Below are 26,600 nucleotides of genomic sequence, written 5' to 3'. Positions count from 1 at the left end.
TCCCCATCTATTTGATGTTCTTTCTGTAGTCATGTGGCATACTCTGAGTAATTACAGTTATCATTGACTCGCGTTGCTCGAAGATAGAGGTTAATTTTTTTGATGCCTTCATATGACATCTAATCAGTCTGACAACTTTGATTATTATAATTTCCAAAAAATAAAACTTAAAGATATGGGTTTTCGTTAAAATATTCCGCAAAATCGTGGATATGTGCCTATATTTTTTGGACAGAAAAAATGTTTTTTCTTTAGTAATGGTCTAAGTGAAGGAAAAATTTGTGAGATTTTAGGGAAAACTTTTTGAGATTAAGCATTGATCCGAGAGAAGATCTCATTTCTTTCCAATTAGTTGGATATTTGATTTGAATATTTTTATAGCATCTGTTTAATTTTCGAATAGCTTAATTTCAATTTGTTTAAATTTTTGGCCCAAACATTCAGTTTCAATTTATTCGAAGGAAAATTTTCTCAAATTGATTCTGAGGTTCCGTTCATTTTTATGCTATGATTCCCAGAATTATGTGATCTTCATTCTTCATAACTCCTTTGCTTGCAATTAAAATATTGTCCAAGGAATAGTAGGTATTATCTGAACCAATAAATATGCAATCCATGGATTTTTGATTTTCCACCAACCTTTTAGTTAATTCACAGAAGCTTTTTTCTAAGCGGTCTGTTCCTGTTTTACCAACGTTCACAATATTAACGTTGGAAGGGTGGGCCGTATCAGGAAGCAAAATCAATTAACTTTAAGCTTTTTTGAAATAAATTGCAAAGAAATATGATGTTTTTTGGAGTGCAATTGAGCTCAAATTTTGTGCTGTTGTTTGGAATAATGTGCCAATATTCGGCATTTGATAATTGCTCCTATGAATTGACTTGATTAGTATCTTCAAATCTAGAGCTAAATTTATTGATTGATCATTTTTTTTACTTTCTTACGACTGCGGAGACAATCTTTTCATCAGAGCAGCTAGAAAGTTTTTTCATATGACTTTTCCGCACAATTTTTCGAGTCTATATTTTCCTTCGGTTGAAAATGAAATGGTTCTTTTCGTCTTTTATGATGACGCACTTTAAAAATTCTGTGAAATTTATGGACTTTTCTCCCATTGTGATAATTCCAATTTGATTTGGCATTGATTTGCGACGCAATTAAATCAGTTTTTTTGAAGAGATTACTCGAATACCAACGTTATAAAACAAATCTTTTCCAGTTGAAGGGATTAGAGCTTGATTTCTTTCCCAGTGCTTGTGCTTCACTGGAAGTCTTAGGCTTCCAAGCGTTTCAATTTTTTCATGTGAGAAGATTTGCAATTCGTTTATTTTTTTCTTTTCTATGGCCGATTTGATTCAGAGCAAATGAAGATCATCTCCAGAGTCCAATTAGTTCAAGAATTCATCATTGAAGAACAATTTGTTTTTCCAAATCGAAAATCATATTTTACGGGCTGATGTCATTATTTGAATTGTTGCAAAGCTTTGCTACACAATTAATGTGCTATGAACTGTAAATCGATGCGTATGATTTGTTTACTTTTAGAACGTCATTTTAGAACTCTTTTTGTATCTAGATTAGATTTAGTTTGAATCAATTTTTGCGCAAACTTTTGCAAACTGATTTTCAGGGTCACAATTGTTGAACTTCTTAGCACTGCCGGACATACTTGTCTATGATTTAGAGTTCAATTGGTTGTTTGTCCGGTGATGGTTGTCACTTCTCTATGGCTGCAGTTGAGCTGATTTAAGCCGCGAAATCGACCATTCAACTGAATTGCTTTTTCACTGGGCAAGTTCGTTGAGATTATTGTTGGTTTAGTTGTCACACCTTCATATACACATGTTATGAATTAACGTATCGCTTAATTTTTCTCATTGAATATTTTTGTCTGACATATTTTTGACAGATATTTTTTGAAAAACCTCGTCTTCGCAGATGTCGAAGTTACACCTTTGGGTCACTTCTTTCAAGATGTTGTAGAACTGTTCCACTGTCTCGCTTTTTTTTGTTTCCCGGAAAAGGATTTATATCGGACAAAATTTTTGATCCTTGTACGTTAGAAAATGTTTTCCAGCGTTGACCACAATTTACTCGTTGTTAATCTATAGATGTCTTCGTGTGGAAATTATTGTATTAGGATACGGCGCCCTTCTGTTCCAACGCTTAAATTAAAAAGCAAAACACATTTTTGATCGCAAAAACTCCTGGGACGATCTTCACAAAATTTTCCAGTTCCAAATTTGCTCTGGCATTTGAGTTTCCATTGGAGTTTCAACTGATTGTTATGAATCAGCCTCTCAAGTTCTGTGAGCTCTTCTGTCGGATCTTCTTATTATGACTCTGGTTCTTGAAGTAATGGTTGAGGGGCGGAACTTACGTATTTGAATAGAAATAAATCAATGTGATTCGCGAAGCGATTCCGTCTTTAATTTTGTCGAATAATTGTTTGAATTTGGCTGGCACAAAATATGAGTGTCGCTCTGCGAAATCTTTTTTTGTTTTGGATTAGTAGATTTCTCTTGCTAATGATTTTTTTTCTATTCTGAGTTTCAGTTTGTTTTTTGGCAGAACATAGAATGAAAGAGCAGCAACTGAAACTTTGAATTAAATTGAGAAGAACGAAATCAAGTTAATAATGAAAATTCAACAAATAATTGACCAGGATCTTTTCGCTTATTGGGTTGAAGGAAATCACGACCACGACCAAATTAACGAAATCGGGATACTATAAAGGAAGCACTATGAACAAACAGACATCGGCTCAACGTTAAACTTTAAAAGGAAATAAATTTTGGACTTGATGGGCAACAAAATAGGAAACAATTTAAATGACAATTTTGCAGGTTAAAATAGGGAAATGAAATGAAGTTTAATTTTTATAATTGCACGGCGAAATGCGGATATAGGATGGAGGTTCAGTCCAATGTACCATATTTTGGTCACCACTTAAACTCTTAGCTGTTTCATTTTGATATCTCCATGATTGCTGGACCTGAAAGTGATGTCAGAACCCAACTGTTATATGCCGAAGCACATCATCAACCCACCTTGCCTCCTTGCTTTATAGATAAACGCCGATTGCATATCATTAGAACTTCAAATAATTTCTGTTTTGTTGCAATCGTATCGGAATAACATTAAGCCTACATCCCGTGTTTTCAGCTGTCCTTTTCCTAATATTCACTATTTTTACAAACTTTCTCCTCTTTTTTTGTGAGCAGCCTTCATCTTTTTTTATGTCTGACTACAAATTGAAATTTTTGCGTAAAATTTTATGTGGTGTCAGCATTGCAGCCAATATTGATCATGCATTAAACGACCAGAGGTTATATTTGAGTACTAATTAAGTTAGAGCTAATGCTACGCAAAAAATTTTTGGGATCACTCGGTTCGATTCAGTAATTACTGGCAACCAGGTTTAGTTGAGCAGCCCTAGACTGCTCCGATCAGACGTTTTTCCAGACTTTGCCTTCTGATCAGATCAGCGTGCGACTCCAGCGTTTCCCAAACCATGTAATTTGGGCCGCACCACGCTACCGATATACGAGGTATAAAATTAAATCATGATTTATTTCTATACATTTAGTGGTAAAATCTACCGATTTAGTGGATCAAGTTTGCAGTCCATAGGAAGGACGCTCTAGTTTTTTAGGGAAACCAATCTCACCGTCTTATAATAAACTTTTTTCTCAAATTGTCCTTAACGATCCTGACAGATCCTGACGATCGTCCCACCTTTAGTCATTATCTGACTTTTGTCCCCTTGGTGATGAGTTGACGTTGGGTTGATGTAACTTCCGCCGTTTGTTTCCAACAAGGTAGCTGCAAAGTTAAATTTAAGTTGTATTTTCAATCCGTTCGAAAACTGTTCTTCTTTATTTAAAAAATTCACCTCTTTTTATTAAGTATCGACAAATTTATTGATGCCAAAAAAATAAATTATGAGACATGATTTATGACATATATATTAAATATATACATTATACATACATTTATATATATATATATATATATTATGACATAAATTAGGAGAATTGATCTGAATTGTTTTTCACAGATTCAGTGTTCACATATTCAGACTGAGTTCTTGATTTATGAAAAAAAGGAAGCTTGTGGTGGTTATTCTTCCGGCCCGGCCCTAAGTGGGTGGAGGATATATATGCTCAACTGATTCTTTGTACTGTCAATTTTGGCCATAGATAAACTCATCGTAGAAAGTTGTGAGTAATATCGTTAGAGAGCCCGCGGACGTGAGTATCAATTGGAAAAAAATTTACTTAATATCTTTTCTTTCCGAAGACTCAATGTGGTTTAATGTTCTGTGAACATTGGGTTCACTTTCGTTGTTTTTGTTCAAATTTTTCGTAGTTTTTGCTCAAATGTTCCTAAATTTTATTGAATTTGTTAAATTTGTTAAATGAATTCTGGAATGGACATTTTTTTTTGTCTGTCGGCTAAATCAAAACCCTATTGATCCAAAATGCTCAGTTTGTTTTTGATATGTTATGTTATTTTTAGCCAGGCTAATTCGTACGCTATAACTTGGATTAATAACGTTTCTTTTGAAGTAGAGAAGCAGTGATTGCAAGGTCAATTTTGGTTTGATGTTTTTGCTTTTTTCTCTGTATGCCAATACAACAAAACTCAGTTTTCATACATAGATACTATTAATGAGAGATCCCATCTAGGTTTACTTGAGACCCAATAACAATTATCAATTATTAAGTGTACAAGTTATCGTAAATTTTTAATGGTTTCATGAGTTTTACCTGCATTTGCTCTTCTTATTTTAGTCTCATGACTTAGTATTCTCAATCAGAGGTCGAATTGGCCAGCTAAAGAGCTGTCGGAGAATTTCTAAAGTTTTCAGTTGATAACTGATCGATCTTTTGACCTTGAAAATATTTCCATTAGATAAATATCAGTGAATTTTCAACTTTTCCACTTTTTTAAAAAGTTTTTACTATCAACTTGTATTTTAATCTCAATAACGATAGGGACCAATCTTATTTCGAGAAAAATTTTTAAGTTTCTTTAGCGGCATTGTTTTAACTCAGGGTTTGATAAATTTAACTCTAAGAGTTTTTTTAAATCTCATATGACCTCATTACATTAAATTTGAGATTAATTCTCTTTACTTTATTTCTGAAACGCCGCCCAATTATTTTAAATGTTTCTCTGTGTTAATGGTTTGCATTTTATTGTCTTCAACTGTTTTCTTCTATTAGATTTGTTTTTTTGTTTTAATTTTTTTTTCTGTAGCTATATGGCATACTCTGAGTAATGAACCCTGAGTAAAATACTCTGCCGTCGGTTGACCGCTAATCAGTGAAATAACTTCGAATTTTATTGTTTCCAAAAAAATATCGACGTGACACTACGTTACATAAACCCCTGGCAAACAGGCCTTTTTGATGTCCCTTTGGGGCCCCGATTAACTTATTTATTTTATTCAGTCAATAACTCATGATTTTAATGGTTTCAAAACTGTGTTTTCTTAAACTACGTTTAAATTTTGTCTGTATTTTGTTGCCGGTTGCCATTGTCTCACTAATGTCAAGTCTCATGACTTCCTTGGGCACCACATATGAATTCATCTAAATTTGTTAGTTAAAAGTTGATGGCTGTTTTGGCTTTTGTAGTTATTTGGTTTCAGTGATTTCAATGGAATTTTGAACATTGCAATATATTTTGCTTCCTTTGTTTCTACTTGTTACCTGATAAAAACAGGAACATGTTATATTGGCTCTAAATTGACGTACAAGTTAATGTATGTGGTTTTCTCGGGTGCTATATTGACTTTGTTACTATGTGTTTGATTTGAAAAATTAGCCATTGGGTTTTGCCCGTATTTATGGTTCTTGTTGCTTTAATTTTCGTTTGTCTTGTCTCGTAGTATTTTTAAAGGCAAATCTCCTCACTATAGTGGTTAAACTTTACAGCATTGTTTTGCTGATACACCAATTGTTTTTCGACCAAAGTTTGTAAATTTTTTTATAAGGTTCTTACATCTTTCTCATTTGATAGATAATTAAGTCAACGAATGGATTGTCGGCGGCAGTACATCATGTGCAAACGCACATTACCGAGCTTCCTTGTTTTGAATCCCACATAAATTGTTCCTGTCGTGGACATTATGGTAAGATTAATATCAGCTGCTCTGGATTTTACAGATTTCAGTACTTGAAACGCTTTTTTTCTGGAGGCCACAATTGCCTTTTTTGTGAGCTCAATTACTTTTTAGTCAAATTGAAGAGAACCAACTGTCATCTTTATAAAAAATATCTACCATATTTTGGTTACTAATAACACTCCGGACCATCCAAAGATTTTTTTGCGATTTTTTTTGTTTTATTGGGTTAAATTGAGGCAGATCTCTGCTGATTATTCCGGGTTTAAACCTTTTTTGGGTTACTTGTGCTCAAAAAGACTATTATTCTTCGAATCTTTTTCAATGGTTTTATATGCAAAATTTATATGAATCAGAATTAATACAGAATTTGCGCATTAGTTGAGCACTTGGGGTTGTTTTATTATTCAAGTTAATCATTTATCAAAACTCAAAATTGAACTTCGATATGAAGAAACTAATAGTTACAAAAAAAGTTTCTTGGATGCAGAATCTTTTTACTGATCCGCCTACACTAGATAAGAATACCAAACAGAAACGACAAAAATTTGCAACAAATCGCGGCATTTTTGGTGTGTTTGGTGTTGTCTTTTTCGAATGTAAAAACGATTCGGTATCGTTGTTTTTAGACGTAGGAAATTTTCGGAACCTTCAATTTTCAACGCAAGGGAGATTTGGTATAGTCAATAATTAAACGCAAGGGAGATTCGGTATCGTCGTTTCTAAACAAATGAAAGCATCGATATCATTGTTTATTTAAAGGTATGCCCGGGTGAGGTTGTTAAAAATGAGCCGGGTGATCGAGACAAAAATTGGGCATGATCCGACAATCTGTACAAAGATTTGGCCATGCTTCGAACTTGTGCAAATTAACGCAAAATAAATCAAAAACCGAGTTTCGACTCTGCAAGACGATGCAAAATTTCGCGATTATGATTCGAAGTTACGAAGATTCGAAACATGTGCGACTATGATCAGTCGAAAATCTGACCGTTGATAGGAGAAGACTTCTTTTGAATCTAATCTTGCGCTCAAAACCCCTCTGATGAGGCTATTGCGAACTTAAAAGACCCTCTGAACAAACTATTGTGCTCTCAAATGGACCTATGATCATACGTCAATGCCGGTTATATCTTAAGTTTCAAAAACTACGATTCGGAATATGTCTTACGTTTGAAAACAATGATATCGAATCTGTCTTACGTTTGAAAAACGACGATACTGGATGTGTCTTACGTTTGAAAAACGACGATACCGATGCTTTCTTAGGTTCAAAAACGACTATACCGGATCTACACTAAATCTGTCTTACATTTAAAAAACGACGATACCGAAGCTTTCTTACGCTGAAAAAATGACGATACTGAATCTGTCTTACGTTTGAAAACGATGATATCACCAAATCTTTCTTATGTTAAATACCGAACAAAAACGACAATACCGAAGAAAAATTATAAGGGTTTCGTTGGCTTTGGCTGGATTAAAACGACGATACCTACGATTTCTTATGTATAAAAACCGATTATTTCTCAACTAGGGTGTCGCTTTTGTGTAATTTTCAACTCAATTTGCGGATGTATATAAATTGGATACACCAAATTAACCCACTGCCATAATACCTAATTAATTCCCTTTGATCTGTACCCTGAACATTTCGACTACAAACTAGCTGTTCGTAATAATTGGTGTGCAGTTTTTTTCATTCCTTTTATTTTCAAACCATCATTTAATGCCGTTTATTTAGCCCCTTTATAATTGCACCCCTATTATAATTTCTTAAATAGCTGCCCAGGTTGAGGTCCCAGACGGAAAGTCTGGACATGAACGCACGAAAGTCTGGTGAACGCACGAAGGTCTGGACATGAACGCACGAAGGTCTGGTGAACGCACGAAAGTCTGGACATAGGCACTTTCCGTCTGGGACGGTCTGGACATAGGCACTTTCCGTCTGGGACGGTCTGGACATATCGACTTTCCGTCTGGGAACTCAACCTGGGTGGTCCCATTGATATTGAAAATAAAGGGTACATAGAGTTTGATTTAAGAGTTGAGACTGAAGTCAAAATTTAGAGATTCTTAGGGTTTTGACTGGAAAATATGGCGGAAAGGAAAGAAATAGAACCGTATCACATTCCTGTTTAATCACTCCTACTTGGTGAATTTGATCCCATGTTCGGTTGCGATAGTTTCACATCAAGTCCCACGGGGCGCTAAAGCATGGCTGTGGTGATTATAAAAATAAATAATTTATCTCGCCTATAGGTATAGGTATGCTAAGCAATTTTTCTAATAAAATTTACGATGGGGTTGAGATAACGGGTATTTTGGTATATCAGTTTTTTTTAGCAAATAGGGTATTTTGGTACAGTGGGTATTTAAGGCATCGGGTATTTCGTCCTGACACCCTAAAAAAATCTTATGATGTATATTTTTTATCGAAATACAGTAGATTGGAAAAAGCTCTACGCCAAAACAGGGCGTGGCCATAGGCTAATCCAGATGAAACTGGCATCATCATGTTTAAATCTGTAACAGAGGTCGAAGAAAGAATTAAGTGTCGCCAATTATTTTACTCCTTTCTTTCATGCCCTCTTTTAATTCAGAATTCGCTTTTGAGACAGGTACCATATACGTCCGATTACTTGTACATTGCCTCTGATGCTTTTCCTTCACGTGGGGATTACTCCCCAAATCCGTAACATTAATTCCTGTCATTTTTCCTAATTTGTACCATTTAGAAAGCAATAATGTCACAGTGATCAAACCGCGTCCCTTTTTGTTCATTTTTCCGTTGCTTCCCTTTCCACGATTGAACTTCCTCCTAAGAGTCAAATATTGTAAACAAATTGTTGTTGGTGTGTAAACAAATACGTATAACAGAGTTTTAAATAATAATAATGAAAATACTAGAGCATTTTCTATTCATAGTTTTTGCTTTTTATCAATTTCTTCCCGATTTATGATCTCTTTTTGTATTGAATAAACAATGATTAGAATTATTCCTTTTGAAACAAACCGAAGGCTGATTTTTTTCGCTACAAAACCAAATCGCTGTGAAAATATAATAACGCTAATTTAGGAATTTATCATAGCAAAAATTCTTAGCCCCCCGTGAACGAAATACAACAAAAAGCGTGATTGAATTTAAATTAAAACCTAATTTTTGCGCTGATGGCGTTAGGAATTAATACATTTAGTATAGATTTTGTTGGTTGCTATTTTAATATGGTAAGCTTTAGTTGTTTCAAATCGATAGTAGAAAAATTTTAGTTTGACAAGCATTTTAGCCCCTTTTTTCTTTTTCTTTCCCTTTTGTTTCCTTACTTTCTGTTACCCTATTGGACACATTTTGGGCCAATTTTCGCCTAAGTAGAAACAGAGCAAGTCTCTCACTATTTTGCTGCTCAAGTGAAGAATACCATTTTGTCCCAATGAGGTTAAAAAGAGTATTTTTTACCCGCTCGCTTCCCGTCAAATCTCCGGCAAAATTCCTTGTGTTGTTCTTTCCCTAGCTCTCATTTCATATTTGGCGCTGTCTTTTACTTGGCGTATAACTTGACAGCGGTTATTATTTATCATTAGCCCTCTAACAATACCCACGTTTGCACTTGAACCCGTTTGTACCACATATTAATTTCACTTTGCTAACTTGTTATTATTATTACTTGGGTACCCGGGCGCTGGTTAATGCACGCGGGCGCCGTTGCTGTTCTTGCACGCTTGGCTTAACCCGTCTAGTGCTCTTCCGTTTTGAAGACATTTCGACAATACACAATGTTTTACGCATGGCCTCTTCATTAATTAATTACAACCCCCGCGTACCCCACGTACGTACTTATTGCCCATAAAACCCTATTACCACGTTTTTAAGGTAAAATTGCCTGTTTTATAGCTTTACAAAAAATTGCTTATATTGAGCATTACGTGATGTTTTAAAAAATAATGTTTGAATGAAGTTATAACTCTCGTGTACTAGTTATTACTAGTGTATTTTTGCAAGAGTGTACTAATCTTTTTAATAAGGAAGTTAATAAAAAGTGGCTGAGTGAGAGAAATAAGTTGGTGTGTAAGATGGATATAGAAGTTGTTTCTAACGGAAATGAGGCCCCCAAATCAATACTTAGACGGTCTAATGGTTACCCAATGGCTCAGCTACCCTCACCCCACGCCGCCAACAGTGCGTACGCCACCTCTAATGGAATTATCAATTCTAAACCCGAACATGATGACTTTAAAGTAGTCACAACCACATTCATTGACATCCACCGCGATAATACAGACAGCAAAACCCTCCAGTACCCGAATGTCCAGCAATCATCAACCTGTACGTTATTGCAATGTTCGCCCGCTGTTCGGAAGCTCCGACATGAAGAACAGTCTTGGACAGCTGGACAGAAAGCGGCCAAATTAGCAGTCATATTAGCCATATTACTAGCAGTTACACTTTTATGCACTTTTGTCATCCTGTTCAGCTTTTATATAGGCTTCGATACTTTCAAGTGCGATGGAGGTTACATTTGTGACTACGGATCTGGGCAAGAATATAAAGGTACGTTAATTGAGAGCACAGTTTCAGTTAGCAGGTTGAGAGAGAACAATCTAATGTAAATTTTGCTTAACAATAATCTCTCTTTGTTCAACGTATAATTGGTTGCAGAAATAAAGCCTTGAGGAACAAGACAGAAGGAGGAAAAGGGGTTATAGGAGCCCAAATTTGGTAGTTGAAGACCATCAGTTGGTGTGATGGTCAAGATATTAGTCTTGAAAGAATTTCCAGTACCTCTTGCTTTTTGACAGTGCAACCCTCTAAATGCGCAGTTTGAATTAGAAGGTTAATCAACCTTGTAAAAAGTCCCCGTTGTTGCTTGATATATCTGTAACAACTAAATAAATTCTTTCTTTTTTTGTTTCTTTAACACAGTATAAGTAAACAAGATTTTTTCGACAAGGAAACACTGGAAGGACGTCAGTCTTTGATCAGTTTTCCGAAACGAGTTACTTGTTTCCATAAGTCTGCAATAAAGCAAAGATTAGATAGTATAAAAAAGGCTGTTCGTCACTTTTTGTTCCTGTAGACTGCAGTCTCCGGGCTCTGATATTAGAAGCAAAATGGTACAAAAGACAGGATGAAGACAAAAAGCTCTAGTAAGTGTTCAGAATGTTTGAAGTAAAGCAAAAGAATACTTTGGAATGTTCGCATTTGGTTTGCGTCGTCATTTTAGGCATCGAAATACTTGATTAAGTTGAATACTAACCTAAACAAGGAGGCTCGTTAATCTGCGTTCGCACATGATGTTCCGACCCGAGCTCATCTACATTTTTGACTTAATTGTGAAGCAAATGAAGAAATAACAAAAATAGATCTTTGAGTTTAAAGCAATCGTTACACAATCTAACCACTAATTGAATTACATAATGCCATGACTCATTACAGCGCCAACGAGATCTGCCGTTAAAGAGACTACGAGAAAAAAAAACAAACAACAAAATTAGCAAAAACAAAAACTTCTCGGCAAAAACTGAATATCTAAATTTAAAAGCACCGAGTAAAGACGTCAAAATGCAGTCAGATAAAACCTTAACAAGTCAAATTTAATTTCTCCTAACTATACAGCGGTGGGAAAGTTTTCATAATGAGACTATGTTACAAGTCAACAAAGAGAACGATCAATGAGGCGAATTTCAGAAATTAAGCCACATTTTTTAAATCAAGAAATTTCAGAAGTCTTAAAAATCATTAGCTTTTGACTAAATATTCCTTGATAAATTACTAAAAAGTTACTACAAAACCAAAAGGGGTTGTCTTTGGGTAGTTTAAGCCTTCGAAACGGACTGAAGAAAAACCTAAAAAAAATTAGAAACGCTTTGCGAAAACACAAACTGTTGCTACCATTAAAATCATTAGCTATTATTTGAATATTATGTATTTTTAATTCATGTCTCATTTCTATTAATTCAGCTGCAGGATTTATACTGAGAGATGAAATAATTTTATTTGGGCCACATTTGTAAACCATTGGGATCTGTTAATACGCGATTGTTCTGATACAAGAGAAAAAGAAGCGCAAAAAATGACCACTCAAAAAACTAAAGACAATAAACTGACTAACTGATCCGGGTAACATCATTAGTTCAATCCTCAATTACAAGCCTAAGAGACATGTCACCAATTTACGGCTACCTAAAGAACAAGAACAGTCAAAAACAGCAAGAACAGTCAAAAACAGCAATCAAAATATCAAATATGAACAAATACATTAGAACCAGGAAATATTCGAGAAAACTCGTATTATCAACGACATTATTTTCATTTGCTTCCAACGGAATCCACTAAAACGCTAAATTATGCCTCTATGGGACAAAAAGAATTTTGGATATTTATATTTGGTCAATAAGACCTTACAACATGTTATTGAAGATGAATACATTAACAAAGACAGGCAACAACCAAAAATTCAAAAGAAAAGGGCCAGAAGCAAGTTAAATCATAAGGTCTTCTCTGAAAACTTTATATATGATCCGTTGAACGTCTTCCCTAAACCAATGGAAACTATCAGTATTAGGATAATGTGATAAGATTTCGAAAAGATCCAAAATAAGAAAAAGTAAACGAAAATTTTAAAAAGTATATGAAAACTAGTTGCATTAAAGTTTTAAAAATAATAGGCAGAAGATAAGACCGCTAACCAGATCATTTTTGGCTGCATTAGAAATATAAAGGGATCCCAAAAGTACTAAGACTGACTGACAGTTCACGAAAAAAAAGTTTAGGATTGGTTAATGTTCAAAAAAAAAATTTCGAAAAACTTTTTTTAAAGTCTTAACATTCATTAAAGTCAAAGCTTTTAACGGAGGTCAATAACTACGCAAAGAAATGACACGATAGCAAGAAAAAGAAGTTTGTCAGGCATAGTTAATCAATATCAGATCACAATTAGTCTTAGGACTATGAAAACAAGAACGAAAACATGCAACAACCAAAAATCAGTAGAAAAGTGGGAGAAGAAAATTACGAAGCCATTTAAACCCTTAGCTTTTCTCTGAAGAATTTATGTGTGATCCACTGAACGTCGTTTCCGAGCCAATGGGATTAGAATAATATTTGGATAATGTGTATAATACTTGGATATTGTGTTAAGAAATCAAAAGTAACCAATAATTTGAAAATATCCAAAATCTTTTTTAATAAATTTTGAATTCTTATGTTTTTGAACTCATATAATCAATAGTTAGAAGATAAAACCGCCAACAAAATTTATTTTAATTTCAATAGAAAGCAAGTGGGTTGTGTTTATACTGAGACTGACTAACAGTTCACGAAATTTTTAAGATCGGTTATTGTTCAAAAAAATTGTCGAAAAATTATTTTTAAATATTTAACAGCCATTAAATTCAATAAATTTCAACGGAATTCAATAAAAACGCTCAAATATGCTTCAAAAGGAGTATGGGGATAGGAGTTTGGGGATGCATCAATAGGAATTTGTCATGCACAGGTGACCAATAAGACATCACAACAAGTCTTATGACTATGAAAACGACAACAAAATCAGGCAAAAACCAAAAAAATCAGTAGAGAAGTGCGAGAAGAAAAGGTCGAAGCCATTTGAAACAATAATCTTTTCTCTGAAAGATTTATCTGTGACCACTGAATATCTTCTTGAAGCCAATAGGAGCTGTCAGTTTTCGCATAATGTGACAAGAATTCAAAAGTAACCAATAAAACGGAAATATCCAAAAAAATATTCAAAACTTTTTGAAATCTTGTGTCACTGAAGTCATATTACTAAAAGTTAGAAGATAAACCACCAGCTAGATCAAATTTGGTCACAATAGGACGGAGAAGGGTGCTGTCATCACAGAGACTGACTTACAGTTCACGATAATAAGTTTATGATTGTTTAATGTTCGAATAAATTTTCCAAAAATTATTTTTAAAGTCATAAAAGCCGTTAGTTTTCCTCTCAAAGCACTAGATATGCTCACTTAAATCTCATTACGGAATATATTGCACTGTTAGTTAATGACTCTTTGCCATAAGACTCCAAAAAATAGTAAAACCTCAAAAAAAAAATTCAAAATTTCATTTAAAATTACAAAAACTCAGAATCGAATTTAAAAAAAAACATGAGCAATTCCTTGAAAACATTTTTTTTGTTCACTGGTTTTCATTTGATTGTGAAGGAGGTTTTTTATTAACTGACCCTCGATATGAAAAGTTACTTATCTCTAGGTGACTTAAGAAAGCAAAAAAAAAATTAGAAAAAAGTTTTATAAAAACTAGCTCTCAAATAGAATTCGAATTTTTTTTATATATTGAAGCTCCCTATGAGACCAGAACTAGTCTTTTTATCGCCTTTAGTCTATAAAGAATGCGCGATGGGTTTATTTTTGGCAAGAAATTCAAGTTTGAAATGCTATTTTTATAGAAAATATCATATTTTGAAGAAAAATCACACTAAACGTGAACAAATATCCCGTATTCACAAAAAATTTCAATCCTCGATAACTCCTCGAAAAGAACGAAAATCCAAAAAATCTTTTAATTTTAAATTCTACGCTGGAACAGTTTTTTAATGATACCACTCACATTTCTCTGCGATGAATATATCGATCGGCCAAAATTGACTGAACAACAAAAACCCATTTGAGTATATAGTTCCTCCCCCCCACAAGTGGGGTCGGAACAAAAAGCGTTAGTATATTCTGTATAAAAAACGAAAAAAATGCGGGCATGTGCGACAGCGCTACCAAGAATTCAGCTAAGTATGCCATTAGTTTTGTTTAAACAGAAATAACCGATTGTATGTGTGGAGTTATAGTGACAACTGTTTCAATGTAATTAAGATAGTCTGAAACCATTTTAGTAGGACTAAAATGAATAATAGATCGCACTGAAATATTTCTCATTTCGTTCAGGTTCTTATCCCGGCATATCACCTAGGGCTTACGGGTTATTTTATGTCTTCTTGTTGTTCTATAAGCTGCTACAATGTGCAATTAATAATAAATTATTATTTCAGATTTCAAAACCAATCTGATCAAAATGACAACCACAAAATTGTTTGTCATGTTTTACGGAACACGTTGGATGTGACAAGTTATCTGTAATATCTACGAATGGCGTCTTTTTCGTTTTCTGTGAAATCTGTGACGTCTACGAACCCACCATTTTGTTGAGAACTAGAAAAACTTTATTTGGAAGTTTTGTGTACGATGAGGTTAACATTTCAAATGTACAGAGAATTGATATTATGAACATTTTAATTAATCCCCTCAATTCCATTACTTAACCATTTACACTCTTTTTAATTACACTCTCTGAAATTAAAATATATGCGAAGTGTTATAATTTTATATTTAATATTTGTCGCATAATTTTTAGTTCATTTTTTGTTGTAAATATTAGACAATCTTAACAGATATTTTTTTCTATCAGACATCTAATTCGAACTAAAAGTCTGAAGGTTCAACAGCAGAGTATTTTATCGCTTTTGCTGCATGCCCTATTCCAGGCAAATGTTAGCTTTATAATTTTCAGGCAACAGAAATAATTTCCAGCTAATTATACTGATGTGCATGCAGCAACAGAAAAAAAAAACGCTGAACGCACGGAAGCTGATCATCGTGTTGAACTTTCTCAGAGATTTATGGAATAACTGAAGTGAGGTTGATGCCGAACACTTTTTGGTCTGGTCTCTACATTTCTTTTCGCCATAATCTCAAAATGGTAAAAAAAGTTCAAAAACATGGATTCTGTAAATACCTTCATCAAGCACAAAACTTTCCTTGTCAACTATTGATAGTTTTACAGATCATAGAGAGCTTTTCCATTTTTGGAATGGCAAATTGAATTAAATTAAGTCGCGTTTAAATTTAATCTATTTTTCTGATCAACCATAGTATTTATTCCAGTTTTTCAACATTTTCAATTAAACCCGAGGCTGGTATATGTTTTGCTGACATTAAATTGTCCTGCTCTTTTTGGAGTTATTTTTCGCTTATAGATTGACTGATTGCTTCGCTTTGACAGCCAACGTGTAAAACCGGATTCAAGCATTTCAGCAATTTTGTAATGAATAGAAAGAAAATGATGAATTGCAATAACATCACGCTTTGATTCTTTATTACTCAAAAAATGTGGTGGTGTGAAATAATAAAAGATCTGAAATTATGTTTGAAATAGTTCATCTTTACTAAGAGGATCATATACAAATGAATATATATATATATATATATATATGTATATATATATATATATAAATATAAATATATATATATATATATATATATATATATATATATATATATATATATGATTTATTAATCGAAATTTTGAATTTTGTAAAGTATGGTCTCCATGGCCATTATTAAGGAGCTCCTAAATGTTTGTCGTATAACTGAATTAGGGCCTCTTTGAACTAATAGCCTATTTTTTTTTAAAAAATGCTTCTAGTCATTGCCCTACATTGCGTTCAAAATTGCTCATTTCAGAGTCAGGCAAAATGCCTGGATGCCAAAATGAGTAATGTTCCAAAATGCGCGATATATGTACCCAATAATTTACCCCATTTATAAAATAATCCGGGATATTATTTTTACCAAAAATGCTTGTGTGAGAAAACTCATCATATAGTTGATTTTGTTTACAGAGAGTTTTATTTTTATTTTCAAAGTTTTATTTTTAAGAGTAGTTAATTTCGCCGTGCCTCAAGGGAATTGGCCACGCTTCAACGGCTCATGGGACTTGATATTAAAGTATAAATGCCAAACATTAGATCAATTATTTCCTTTAGCTTGGATTAAACGTGCTGGGAATTCCAACTGTCATTTGTTTATCGGATTATTGAAAGAAAAGAATTAAAAAGTAACACTTTATTTATCCAAAAAACAATATCAAGAGGTAAAATCATCAATGGTGAAGAATATTCAAGAATATTAAAGAATATTAATCATTTAAAGAATTAGTTAAAAAATTAGTTAAGGAGTTAGTTAAAGAATATTAATTATGTAATCATTCATCAGATTCTTTAGGTCATTGGAAATTGAAGCCTTGAGTATTTTTTCATAAAAACGTATTGTTTCAAAGTACTCTAAATCATTTTTGGGAAAGTTTAGTTGGTAATTAATACTTAAGATCCCATTCAGATAAATTTTGTGACAAATTTTGTAAATTTGTTACCAAATTTGTAATTATGTAATTCAGATACAAAAGGTTTTTTGAAGTAAAGGCTAATCTTTTAGGCATTTAGTTGCAAATTAGGTTTTCAGTATCTTTTTAGAATCCCTAGCAGCATATGTGACAATAATTTAGCACGCTAAGTTTAGGCCAAAAAACAGGCTTAGTTAAAAATCTAACTTCCGGCACTTGAGTCAAACGGCATTGAATAATTGACTGATATGCTATCGGAGACGGTGACGTTGGATTTCTTCAACTCCCTATGTTTTTAGGAAGAAAACGTTTCTTTCTCCCATATGTAAATTGTACAACTTGAATTTCAAATGAAAATTAAAACTTTCGTGCCCTTTGATTCTCTAAATGCCTTAGAACAAATTTCAGTCACCCTCGGGCATCGTGCACAGCACTCGGGTGCAAGCGCATTCGTGTTCTTGCAGCACTTGGGTGCAAGCGCAATCTTAGTCACCCGAGGAACTAAGTTCCTCGGGTGACTAAGATTTTGTTTTAATTTATAATAATTTGGTTTTTGTTTTTACTTAGGCTCATTTTTACTTTGATTTCTTTCGCATTCACCTGAAAATACTATTTTTTTGTTTTATTAATTCAAAAAGATCAATTTTTACCTCTTTGCTTAGCTACAACCTAACTTGTCAAAAAATTGAGTTTTTAGAGAGTGTGGTTTGTTTCAAGATCGTATATCAAGTTGAAGAGCTCCCAATTTATGAAAAATTTGAGACATTTGGTTTATGAGACATTTGATTTGTTTGAACTCCTCTATTTTATTAAGAAAATATTTTGTTCTCTGATTTGTAAAATTTTACTCTAAATTTCAATTTCAAATCAAAGCAACCTTTGGCTATGTCTCCGACATAATCTTCTTCATTGACAACTTCCTTCTTTTTTTTGCAATTGATCTCCTCACTTGATTGGAAAAACGAATTCTTTTTGCAGATTGCTTCATTTCCTTCTTTCACGCGGTCATATGTCACAACACTATTTTTGTTTGGGAAACCAAGAGTTGCAATTGTAACTGGATTTACATTGCGTAGCTATCGTTCTAAAAAATTGGTTTTTACCCACTATAGAAGATACACTTTTCACAAGTGGAAATTTACACAAATTTTAGTCCTCTATTTAACGTGATGTCTTTATTGCGATGCTATCGACTAAAAGTTTTTTTGAATGGATTTTCTTTGCGTAAAGTAATTGATCATTGTTTTACTTTTAATCATGGTGTTCATGATTTTTTTTGTTTTGACATTTTTTGCAACATCTCGGCCTATTAACTATCTGGAAAAGCCTGCAAACACATTACTTTCAAAACCTGCACTTATTTTTATGATTCATGATGTGTTTCTAACAACGCCAATGTCTAGTGTTATCCAAAAGAGGGTTTTGAATTGTATTTAGATTTGTATGCAGTTTTCGTCTATCTTTTGTCGATTAAAAATATTGCCTAATAGCGAGGAGCAATGAAATCATTTTGAAATTACCGTACAGTTGTTTCTAATTGTTTCGTTTTGGGAAAAGTGATAATTAATTTTTAATAAAGCAAAAACACTGTGTAATTTTTTTTGCTGAATCGTTGACAAACTGCTTCATAATAGAACTGTCAAGTTTTCGGAAATAAAAAAAGGAAAAAATTGACGCAGAAGAATATTCAAAACTCAGTTCTTAAACATAGCAAGCAACTAGATTTCCTTGTTATCAGTTTTTGAGGTAACACTCGGAACACAACAGATTACTTAACGGATCTGAAGTGCATCTAGCCAGCTGATTTACAGGTTGGCAGAAGCTATTTCCAATAATCAGAGTTTTTTAGGGCAGCTCAAACTTTTGATGATTGGGTGCTATAAGACGACGCAGAAAGTATAGAAAACGGAGTTGGAAAATTGGAGTTTTCTCGAAAAACAATTAAATAAATTCAAATCATTTTCGAGATTTAAATCTTTTCGAAAAATGAGTTTTTTAAATTTTAGTATTTACTTTCTAAATACTAATCTCTGCAGAGAACATTTTGGTTGACTTTCTATACTAAAATCTAGTTTTCTTTTAAAAAACAGTGAAGCTTCAATTATTTATTCGGTGAACTGTAGATCTAATTTGAGAATAGTGGAGATTAAGTTATAATGTTGTTTGGCTTTCAAGAAAAAAATTTGGACACTTGCATAACACAGCGTTTTTTTCTAAAATGAGTTATAAATTGAAAAAAGTTAGGCAATTGAAATATTCATTGTTAACTTTTTTGAATGTATTGGTTAACTTTTTGTTATTAAATGAAATTGTGAAAATTTAAATTTCTGGTTTTTCTTTGGAATTAAATTGAATATTACTGAGTATGTTCATGAATTGGCCCTGTTCTTTGCTTCACACTATGTTAAGAATTAATTTCAGCCAAAATAAAATTGCAGATGCGCTCCCCTTAATCATAGCGAAAAAGTTTAACTTTAATTCGCATCATGAGATGTTTAGTTCTTTATGATTCAAAACCTCTAAATTAGCATATATCTCAATGCAAATGAGCTATGGAGTACAAGTGAGAAAATAACGTGAATAATAAGCTGAGAATAGAGATTGCCTTGAAAATTAGAGAAATTAAACTAAAATTCCTTGCTTTTTTAGTCGAAGACCAAATTTATCTAATGGAAATGAAATTAATGTTTGGAAAACTTTAATTTTCTGAACTGATGTTTAATAATTTGTTTTCAAAACCATGCAACCCTTCGAAACTGCTGGTCACTTTAATTTTTTCGTTCCGGAGACGAAGCTGTTAAAAAAAAATTTCAATAAATTAATAGCGATCTTGGGTTTTAAATGGTTCATGTGCTTAAACCACAACAGATTAATCCTAAACAAGTGGAAAAGGACAGAGCGAGTGAAGTATATAAATTTTCAAAGATAAATTTAACTTTAGGCCTGAAGATTGCCTCAAAAGGCACCAAAATTGGATAACTATGAAAAATTTGAGCCTCGTTTTTTCTCGAGAAATCAAAAAATAGAAAACGTCCCTTGAACAATCGATTCATTTTTGAAAGAGTTCTCTGATAGTTCTAATTTTTGTATCTCTCCACAAAAGATATCAATCGGCTAAAATTGGCTAACCAATAAACTAAAAAAAAAACAAGAAAAAGGTCTTCTATGAATTTCCTAACCCTATTTCAAATTTTCCAGCTTCATCCTAATCACTCAATCTCGCGTCAGTAGTAGTAATGAAAATGCCTGGTTTGTAACGGGGGGACCTGTCCCCCCGTTACAATACAGGCATGGCCTTTTTTAGGTATCCTCCTAGATTTTCTCTAACTTAGAGTGGAATAAAACTTAGCCGTTTCATTTAGTTCTTCGAACAGTTTCATGCTTTGAGTTGAATTTTGTTTTCCCCTTTCTAACCGGGAAAATTGGTTGGTCTTTGTATTAAGAATTTCTGCTTTCTTGTCTCAGCAAAAATTTAGACAAATCAAATTTAAGATAAAAATTTTTGATATAAATAAAATTTATAATGTAACTAACCTGGTACATCCGGAACATTGAAGACGGGGTCGAGAAAGTGATCGATAATAAAATGGAGATATAAGGAAATAACTATGAAACAAATGAGCTTTCTCTTATGAATTAATATTACTCGTTCAATAAAAAAAACGAAAACTGGCAAAACTAGAAACATTGAAGTTAATAACCAATACAAGGTACCAAAAAAGAAACAAAAACAAACCTACATCAAAGAGTTTTAAAATCTAAACAGTTTTTGAGTTTCTCATTTTCTAATCAGTTGACTCCAATTTTTTGTTAAATGCATTTTAACCACCCAACTGTTAGTAGCAAAGATTTACCCATTATTCACAAAAACTGTTTAACAGTAGCGCAAAAATTCCCACAAAACTCAATTCGCCTAAATTACTTTTTATTAGGATGTGAGTTCTTTAACGATCAAGAAAATTTTGATCACGATATTGCTCTTATACTTAGACCGTTCGGTGGTCTTATTGGAATTGACAACTCGTCTTTAGATCATCAACTTATAAGTTTTAAAGTCCTTCGGTTACATGCAGCTGGCGTTTTTATATACGAAAGATGCAAACAAGGACCTGGTTACTCTTATATGCCTCCGTGGAAAAGCAGCAACTGTTTTAGTGGTCATTTGTCGGGAATATTGTTTTGCTTATATATAAAGGTTTTTCATCCGTCAATTTATCATTTATTGGAATAATGAGCAGCAAAACAGTTGTGTTAGACGTTGAAGGAATTCGTCACAGAAAAGAAAAATTTTTTGTTAAAGAACTTGGTGTTTGCACTGGGGACTATCTCGACTGCGTGTCATTTTTACCCCCAACAAGTTATAGTGTGTTAACAACTCAACAAAAGCAGTCTTTCAGTTGGTTGACTAGAAATTTGCACGGCAATGAGTGGGACACAGGAAACTATCCCTATTTTTATCTCACACAAACAATTCAAAGCGTTCGCTTGAGGAATCTGGGTGCAATATTCTACGCTCAGGGAGAGGAAAAGGTAAAATTTTTGTCAGATTTGCTTGATTGCTCTATTATTGATCTGAATTCACTCGCGTGTCCTTCGATATCTGTGAATTTTTTTTACCCAAAACTGTCAAAATCATTCAAAGGGCAAAAACATTTTCAACAAACATTGTGCAAAAGAAAAAGCCATTTTCTATTTCAACTGGTTAACAAATGAGAGAGGAAATGACGAAAGTTGAAGCACCCTTGTCACCGAGTTCAACAATTTGCGCCTTGATTACGGGGGACGGGAATCTGAGTCTTTCAATTTCCAAAGACGAAACCATAAAAACCGCAAACCAGTTTTTACAGAGAAAAGTTAAATTGTTGCTGACTGAGGACGAAATTCGCTCATTTACTCATTTAGTATACTATATTGAACCTTTTCTTCAGTGGAGAAAGCAGAATGTCAAAAACTAATTCCGGAGTCTGTCCTCCGAGACTCTTACTGATGTCGAAACACCCGTTTGGTGAAGAAATAGACAAGAATGATCCTTCACTGCCAAAAGAGATTTTACACTTGATTAAGGAAGAAAGAGTGCACAAAATTGTTCATTATGACAAAACTGAGAAACTCCCGGAGTGCTTTATGGTTCATATGAAAGACTTTCTAACTGAGTTCAATTGCTATGAATTGTTTTATGTAGAATGATTTTTTTCTCAATACATTTTTAAAAGAATTTTATTTTGTCTCGAGATGGAGGGAGTAACAGTTGATCAAATTGACGCTGTTGTAGAAGAAAGTTTCTTTGAAAAAGAAAGTAGCAGCAAAACTTCATGGAAATTTTGTAATCAAACAACGTTGCCATGGTCAGAAGTTGTATTTTTCGTTCAAATGTTTGTTATTTTACTGCTGATATCACTTTGTATTGTTAAATTAACCATTTTAAAACCAAATTGTGAAGAAACTTCAGTTTGGATATCAATTTTGTCAAGTTTAGTTGGATACATTTTACCAAATCCAAGACTATGAATAAAATAATATCTACGCAAGGTAGAGTCTTCATGGCCGTTGTAGGGCCATCAGGTTGTGGCAAAACAGAGTTAATTTTCAAAATGTTGATTGGAAACACATTTTACCCAAAATTTAACAACATCATATTTTTATACAGAGAAATGCAACTTACATCAAAATGCAGAAAACACTTGGTGTTACGTTTAAAAAGTACGCCAATTTAGAATTTTTGAATAGTCTTGCAAACTGTCTTCTGATAATAGACGACTCGTGCGAAGAAATTTACAATGACAAAGAATTTGTTAATTTGGCCACTGCAGGGCGTCACAAAATCATTAATGTTATTTATATCAAGCACAACCTTTATCAACAGAGCAAGTGGTCTCGTACAATAGACTTGAACACGACACACATCATTTTGTTCAAATCAGCCCGTGATATTCAACAAGTCAAATTTTAAGGTAAACAGTTGAACCTCGTTAAATTTTTAAAATACTGCTATCAATTGGCAACGAAAGAAGCGTTTGGGCATTTGCTTATCGATCTTGATCCAGAAACTTCTGATTGTTTAGGATACTGTTCAAATATTACTGAGCCAGGTCCATCAATTTTCTATCTTCCATCTGATAAAGCAGAAACAACTCCTCTAAGCAATGAAAGAGAAAAAATTATCTATACTGAAGCAAATGGTGCATTCGCAGCCAAAACAGTTAAGGAAATATTTGCGTAGTTGTGATAATGATGCTATACTGGTTTTGTGTGAATGTCTTCACAATGTTTTACTGGGCCATGTTATAGTGAAAGTAAGAGACTTAGAAAATTACAGACACATATTTAAGGCGTTCTCAAGAAAAAGTCATCAATGGATAAACGGCGAGCACTTTTACTAACAAAAGCCGGATTCATAATGTTTCAACTCATTATTAAATTTTGTTTCATCCATTTGAGATAAGCAATGTCAACTGCGGAAGAGTTTATTTTGATTCCCAAAACTCAGTTTATGAAGGAGCAACCATATTCCTCACAAATTCTAAATGATCCCAGAGTTCAGCATAGACGTGCTCAATTTTCGTTTTTGAACCGCATGCGACCAAATGAAAACACTGACAAAGAGAACCAAGAAATTTTGGATACAAGGGAAACAACTGATCCTACTGAGTTGTCAAAAGTACATGCAGACAAAATTCTTCTAAATCTCAACATGCTAGCGCCAAAAAATTTACCAGGACGGAGAAAATAGTTAACCTCATTAAAGAATCAAAAAAAGTTGTTATAGACGAAAATGAAAATTTCATTGTTGACGGAGCCGCGACAGGAATAAATTTAAATATTTTTGTCTATAATTTGCAGCAACCAACTAAAAAAATAAATAATCCAGTTTATTTCAAGATTTTAGAGGCTTTAAACATAAAATTAGACTTGGTGATCAACAGTAATGCTAAAATTGCGATCCGGAAAAGAACTCATAGAGTTACCAAACAAAAAATGAAAAAGAAAACTTTTGCGCCAAAAAGAATCAAGCACAAAGAAACCAGCCAATTACTTACAGAGGAATCCTCAGACGTCGGAAGTGGTTTCGAAACCTCAAAGGAAGACAGAACTCAGCAAGAGGAGAAGGACTGGGAGTCTTTCGACGAATGAGAAAAAATTGCTTGAGCTAAAATATACGAAAGGCCCCGCAGCATACGGAAGCATAAAAAATCTACAAAAAAGCACAAAATTGAGACCAAGTAAAATGAAATTGTTCCTAGAGGGTAAAAACACAAAGCATAATAAATAAAGAAAAAGATATCCAACACTGAAAGTTATTTCTTTTGACATAAACGAGATTTGGTCGCTAGACTTGGATTATGTGGATAAATTAGCGAAAGAGAACAAAGATTTAAAATATTTGTTGGTTGCGGTGGACTGTTTCTCACGTTATCGAACCCTTAAAATCAAAGTACGCCAAAACTACAGCAGATGCTTTTAGGAAAATGATAAAGAATAAGCGACCTAAAAAAGTGTGGGTAGATGCTGGAACAGAATTTAAGGGCTCATTCAGCACTCTTTCTCAGAAAAATGATATTGAAGTTTATAAAACTTTCAGCGAGAAAAAATCAGCTTTTGCGGAAAGAAATATACGATCGCTCATGAATTTGATATACAAGTATTTAGAGGACAAATGGACATACTCGTATATTATTCAATTGCAGAGCTTTGTTTAAACCATTAACTCTAGAGTCAACAGAGTAACGAAGTTGGCGCCGAATAAAGTGACAAGAAAAGACTTTCCTTACTTGATATCATTAATTTTTAATGATTCAGCAAAACTAGTTCGCCGACCAAAGTTTTACGTTGGGGACTTTGTGCGAATATCAAAAGCGGATCTTCCTTTTAGAAAAGGATACAAGCAAACATTTACCAACGAAGTTTTTGAGATTTACGATATACCTACAAGAAATCCCCCTACTTATAGTCTCATTGAGGCATCCCAATACCAGTCAAAGAAAAATTTTATGGATTAGAGTTGGTCAAAGTTAGAGACAACAGTAGTGAAATAACAAAACATGAATGAATTCACAGTTCATTTAGTTTCATCAGCCTCTATGAATGTTTTTCCTCAAAACTCTTGTCCTCATTCAAAAATTATTTCAATGAAGAAATTAATTTGGAGGGGGATTGGCGAGTTGCACTAAGTGAAATTAAATTCCCGGCTAAAATAAATCAAGTGAACAAAAGTGATCTGAAGATATTTTCTTCTGAAGGCCTTAAGTTTTATGAGAAAAGTATTCCATTTGATGCTGTCTCCAGACCATACGGAGGAGAACGAGCTATTATTGGAACTGGTTCCTATGAGAACCGTGACCATCTTTTAAGATACATAAATTCAGCTACCGGATTGCCTCATTTTGACAATCAATTTAACAAATTCAACGGAGTTTTATACCTCTTTTTTGGTAAAAACGAAGGAATTACTTTTCCAGATAACGAAATTCCAAGCATACTAGGTTTCAGCGGTACTCATGGTGGGTTTGGTTATCATATTGGATACAAGATGTTGGAAACTTTTGAAAATCTGACCATGGCAGATGACGAAGAAAAAACTTTTGCTAGTGATTATCTTTTTGATTTGTCTGCAGGGAAGCAACTGATTTTTATTTACGTTAACCTAATTGAGTACCAATACATAGGTGATACTGAAGCTCCTCTTATTTGAGTCATTGATTCAAAACAACGCCTGAAAAACCGTAGCCCCTGCAAAATAGAGCCAACACACAGAATTGTTTTCAGCAACTTGGAATACAAAAAGTTACCTTCAAAAAATTTTCAGACAAATGAAATTCAATTGCGGACAGAAACTGGACAATTAGTTCCATTCGCTGGAACAGGAAAAGTTATTTTGACTTTAAATTTTAAAAAGTTCGAATAAATGGAAGCCTACTATCAACAGCAATCGGTATCATCGTACTTTTCAGGACACTATTGCCAACGAGGAAGTGGTTTTGGGGCTTTAGCAGCAGGTATTGGCAGAGTCGCATTACCGATTGCAAGAAAATTTCTTTAGCCTGTAGCCAAAAAGATTGGACGTGAATTAATTGTTCAAGCAGCCCCTGAGCTGGCAGAGGTTGTTACAAAGAAAAAATCTCCAAAACCAGCAATAAAATTGACTGTGCAAAAAACTGTAAGAAAACAAGTTGGAGGATCACTGGTCAAAAAGAAGAACATCAAGAAAAAACAGGCGAAAAGCCGTTCAAAGACCATTCACAGAAAACAACCTCTGTCGGAAAGTCGGTCTCAATTCTCCTCTAAAGTTCAAAATGTTTACTAATTTACCGCCCGCA

At 33.6% G+C, this 26,600-nt stretch overlaps 2 protein-coding genes across 3 annotated transcripts in view; both read left to right on the top strand.

Moving 5' to 3' along the window:
• The window catches only part of LOC142334765 (methylglyoxal reductase DkgA-like), a 431,775-nt gene that overhangs the window by 89,610 nt on the left and 315,565 nt on the right, over positions 1 to 26,600 (top strand). The window lies entirely within an intron of this gene.
• The window catches only part of LOC142334750 (uncharacterized), a 202,222-nt gene continuing 185,056 nt past the window's right edge, over positions 9,435 to 26,600 (top strand). For both annotated transcript variants that reach the window (XM_075383018.1, XM_075383016.1), the window contains exon 1: positions 9,435 to 10,683. In XM_075383018.1, coding sequence (XP_075239133.1) covers positions 10,206 to 10,683 — 478 coding nt within the window. In that variant the 5' untranslated portion in view covers positions 9,435 to 10,205. The remainder of the gene's footprint in view (positions 10,684 to 26,600) is intronic.

This window comes from Convolutriloba macropyga, chromosome 2, assembly GCF_964194025.1.
Source record: "Convolutriloba macropyga chromosome 2, txConMacr16.3, whole genome shotgun sequence".
Lineage (NCBI taxonomy): Eukaryota > Metazoa > Xenacoelomorpha > Acoela > Convolutidae > Convolutriloba > Convolutriloba macropyga.
The sequence above is the reverse complement of the archived record's forward strand: the minus strand, read 5'-3'. Positions and strand labels throughout refer to the sequence as shown.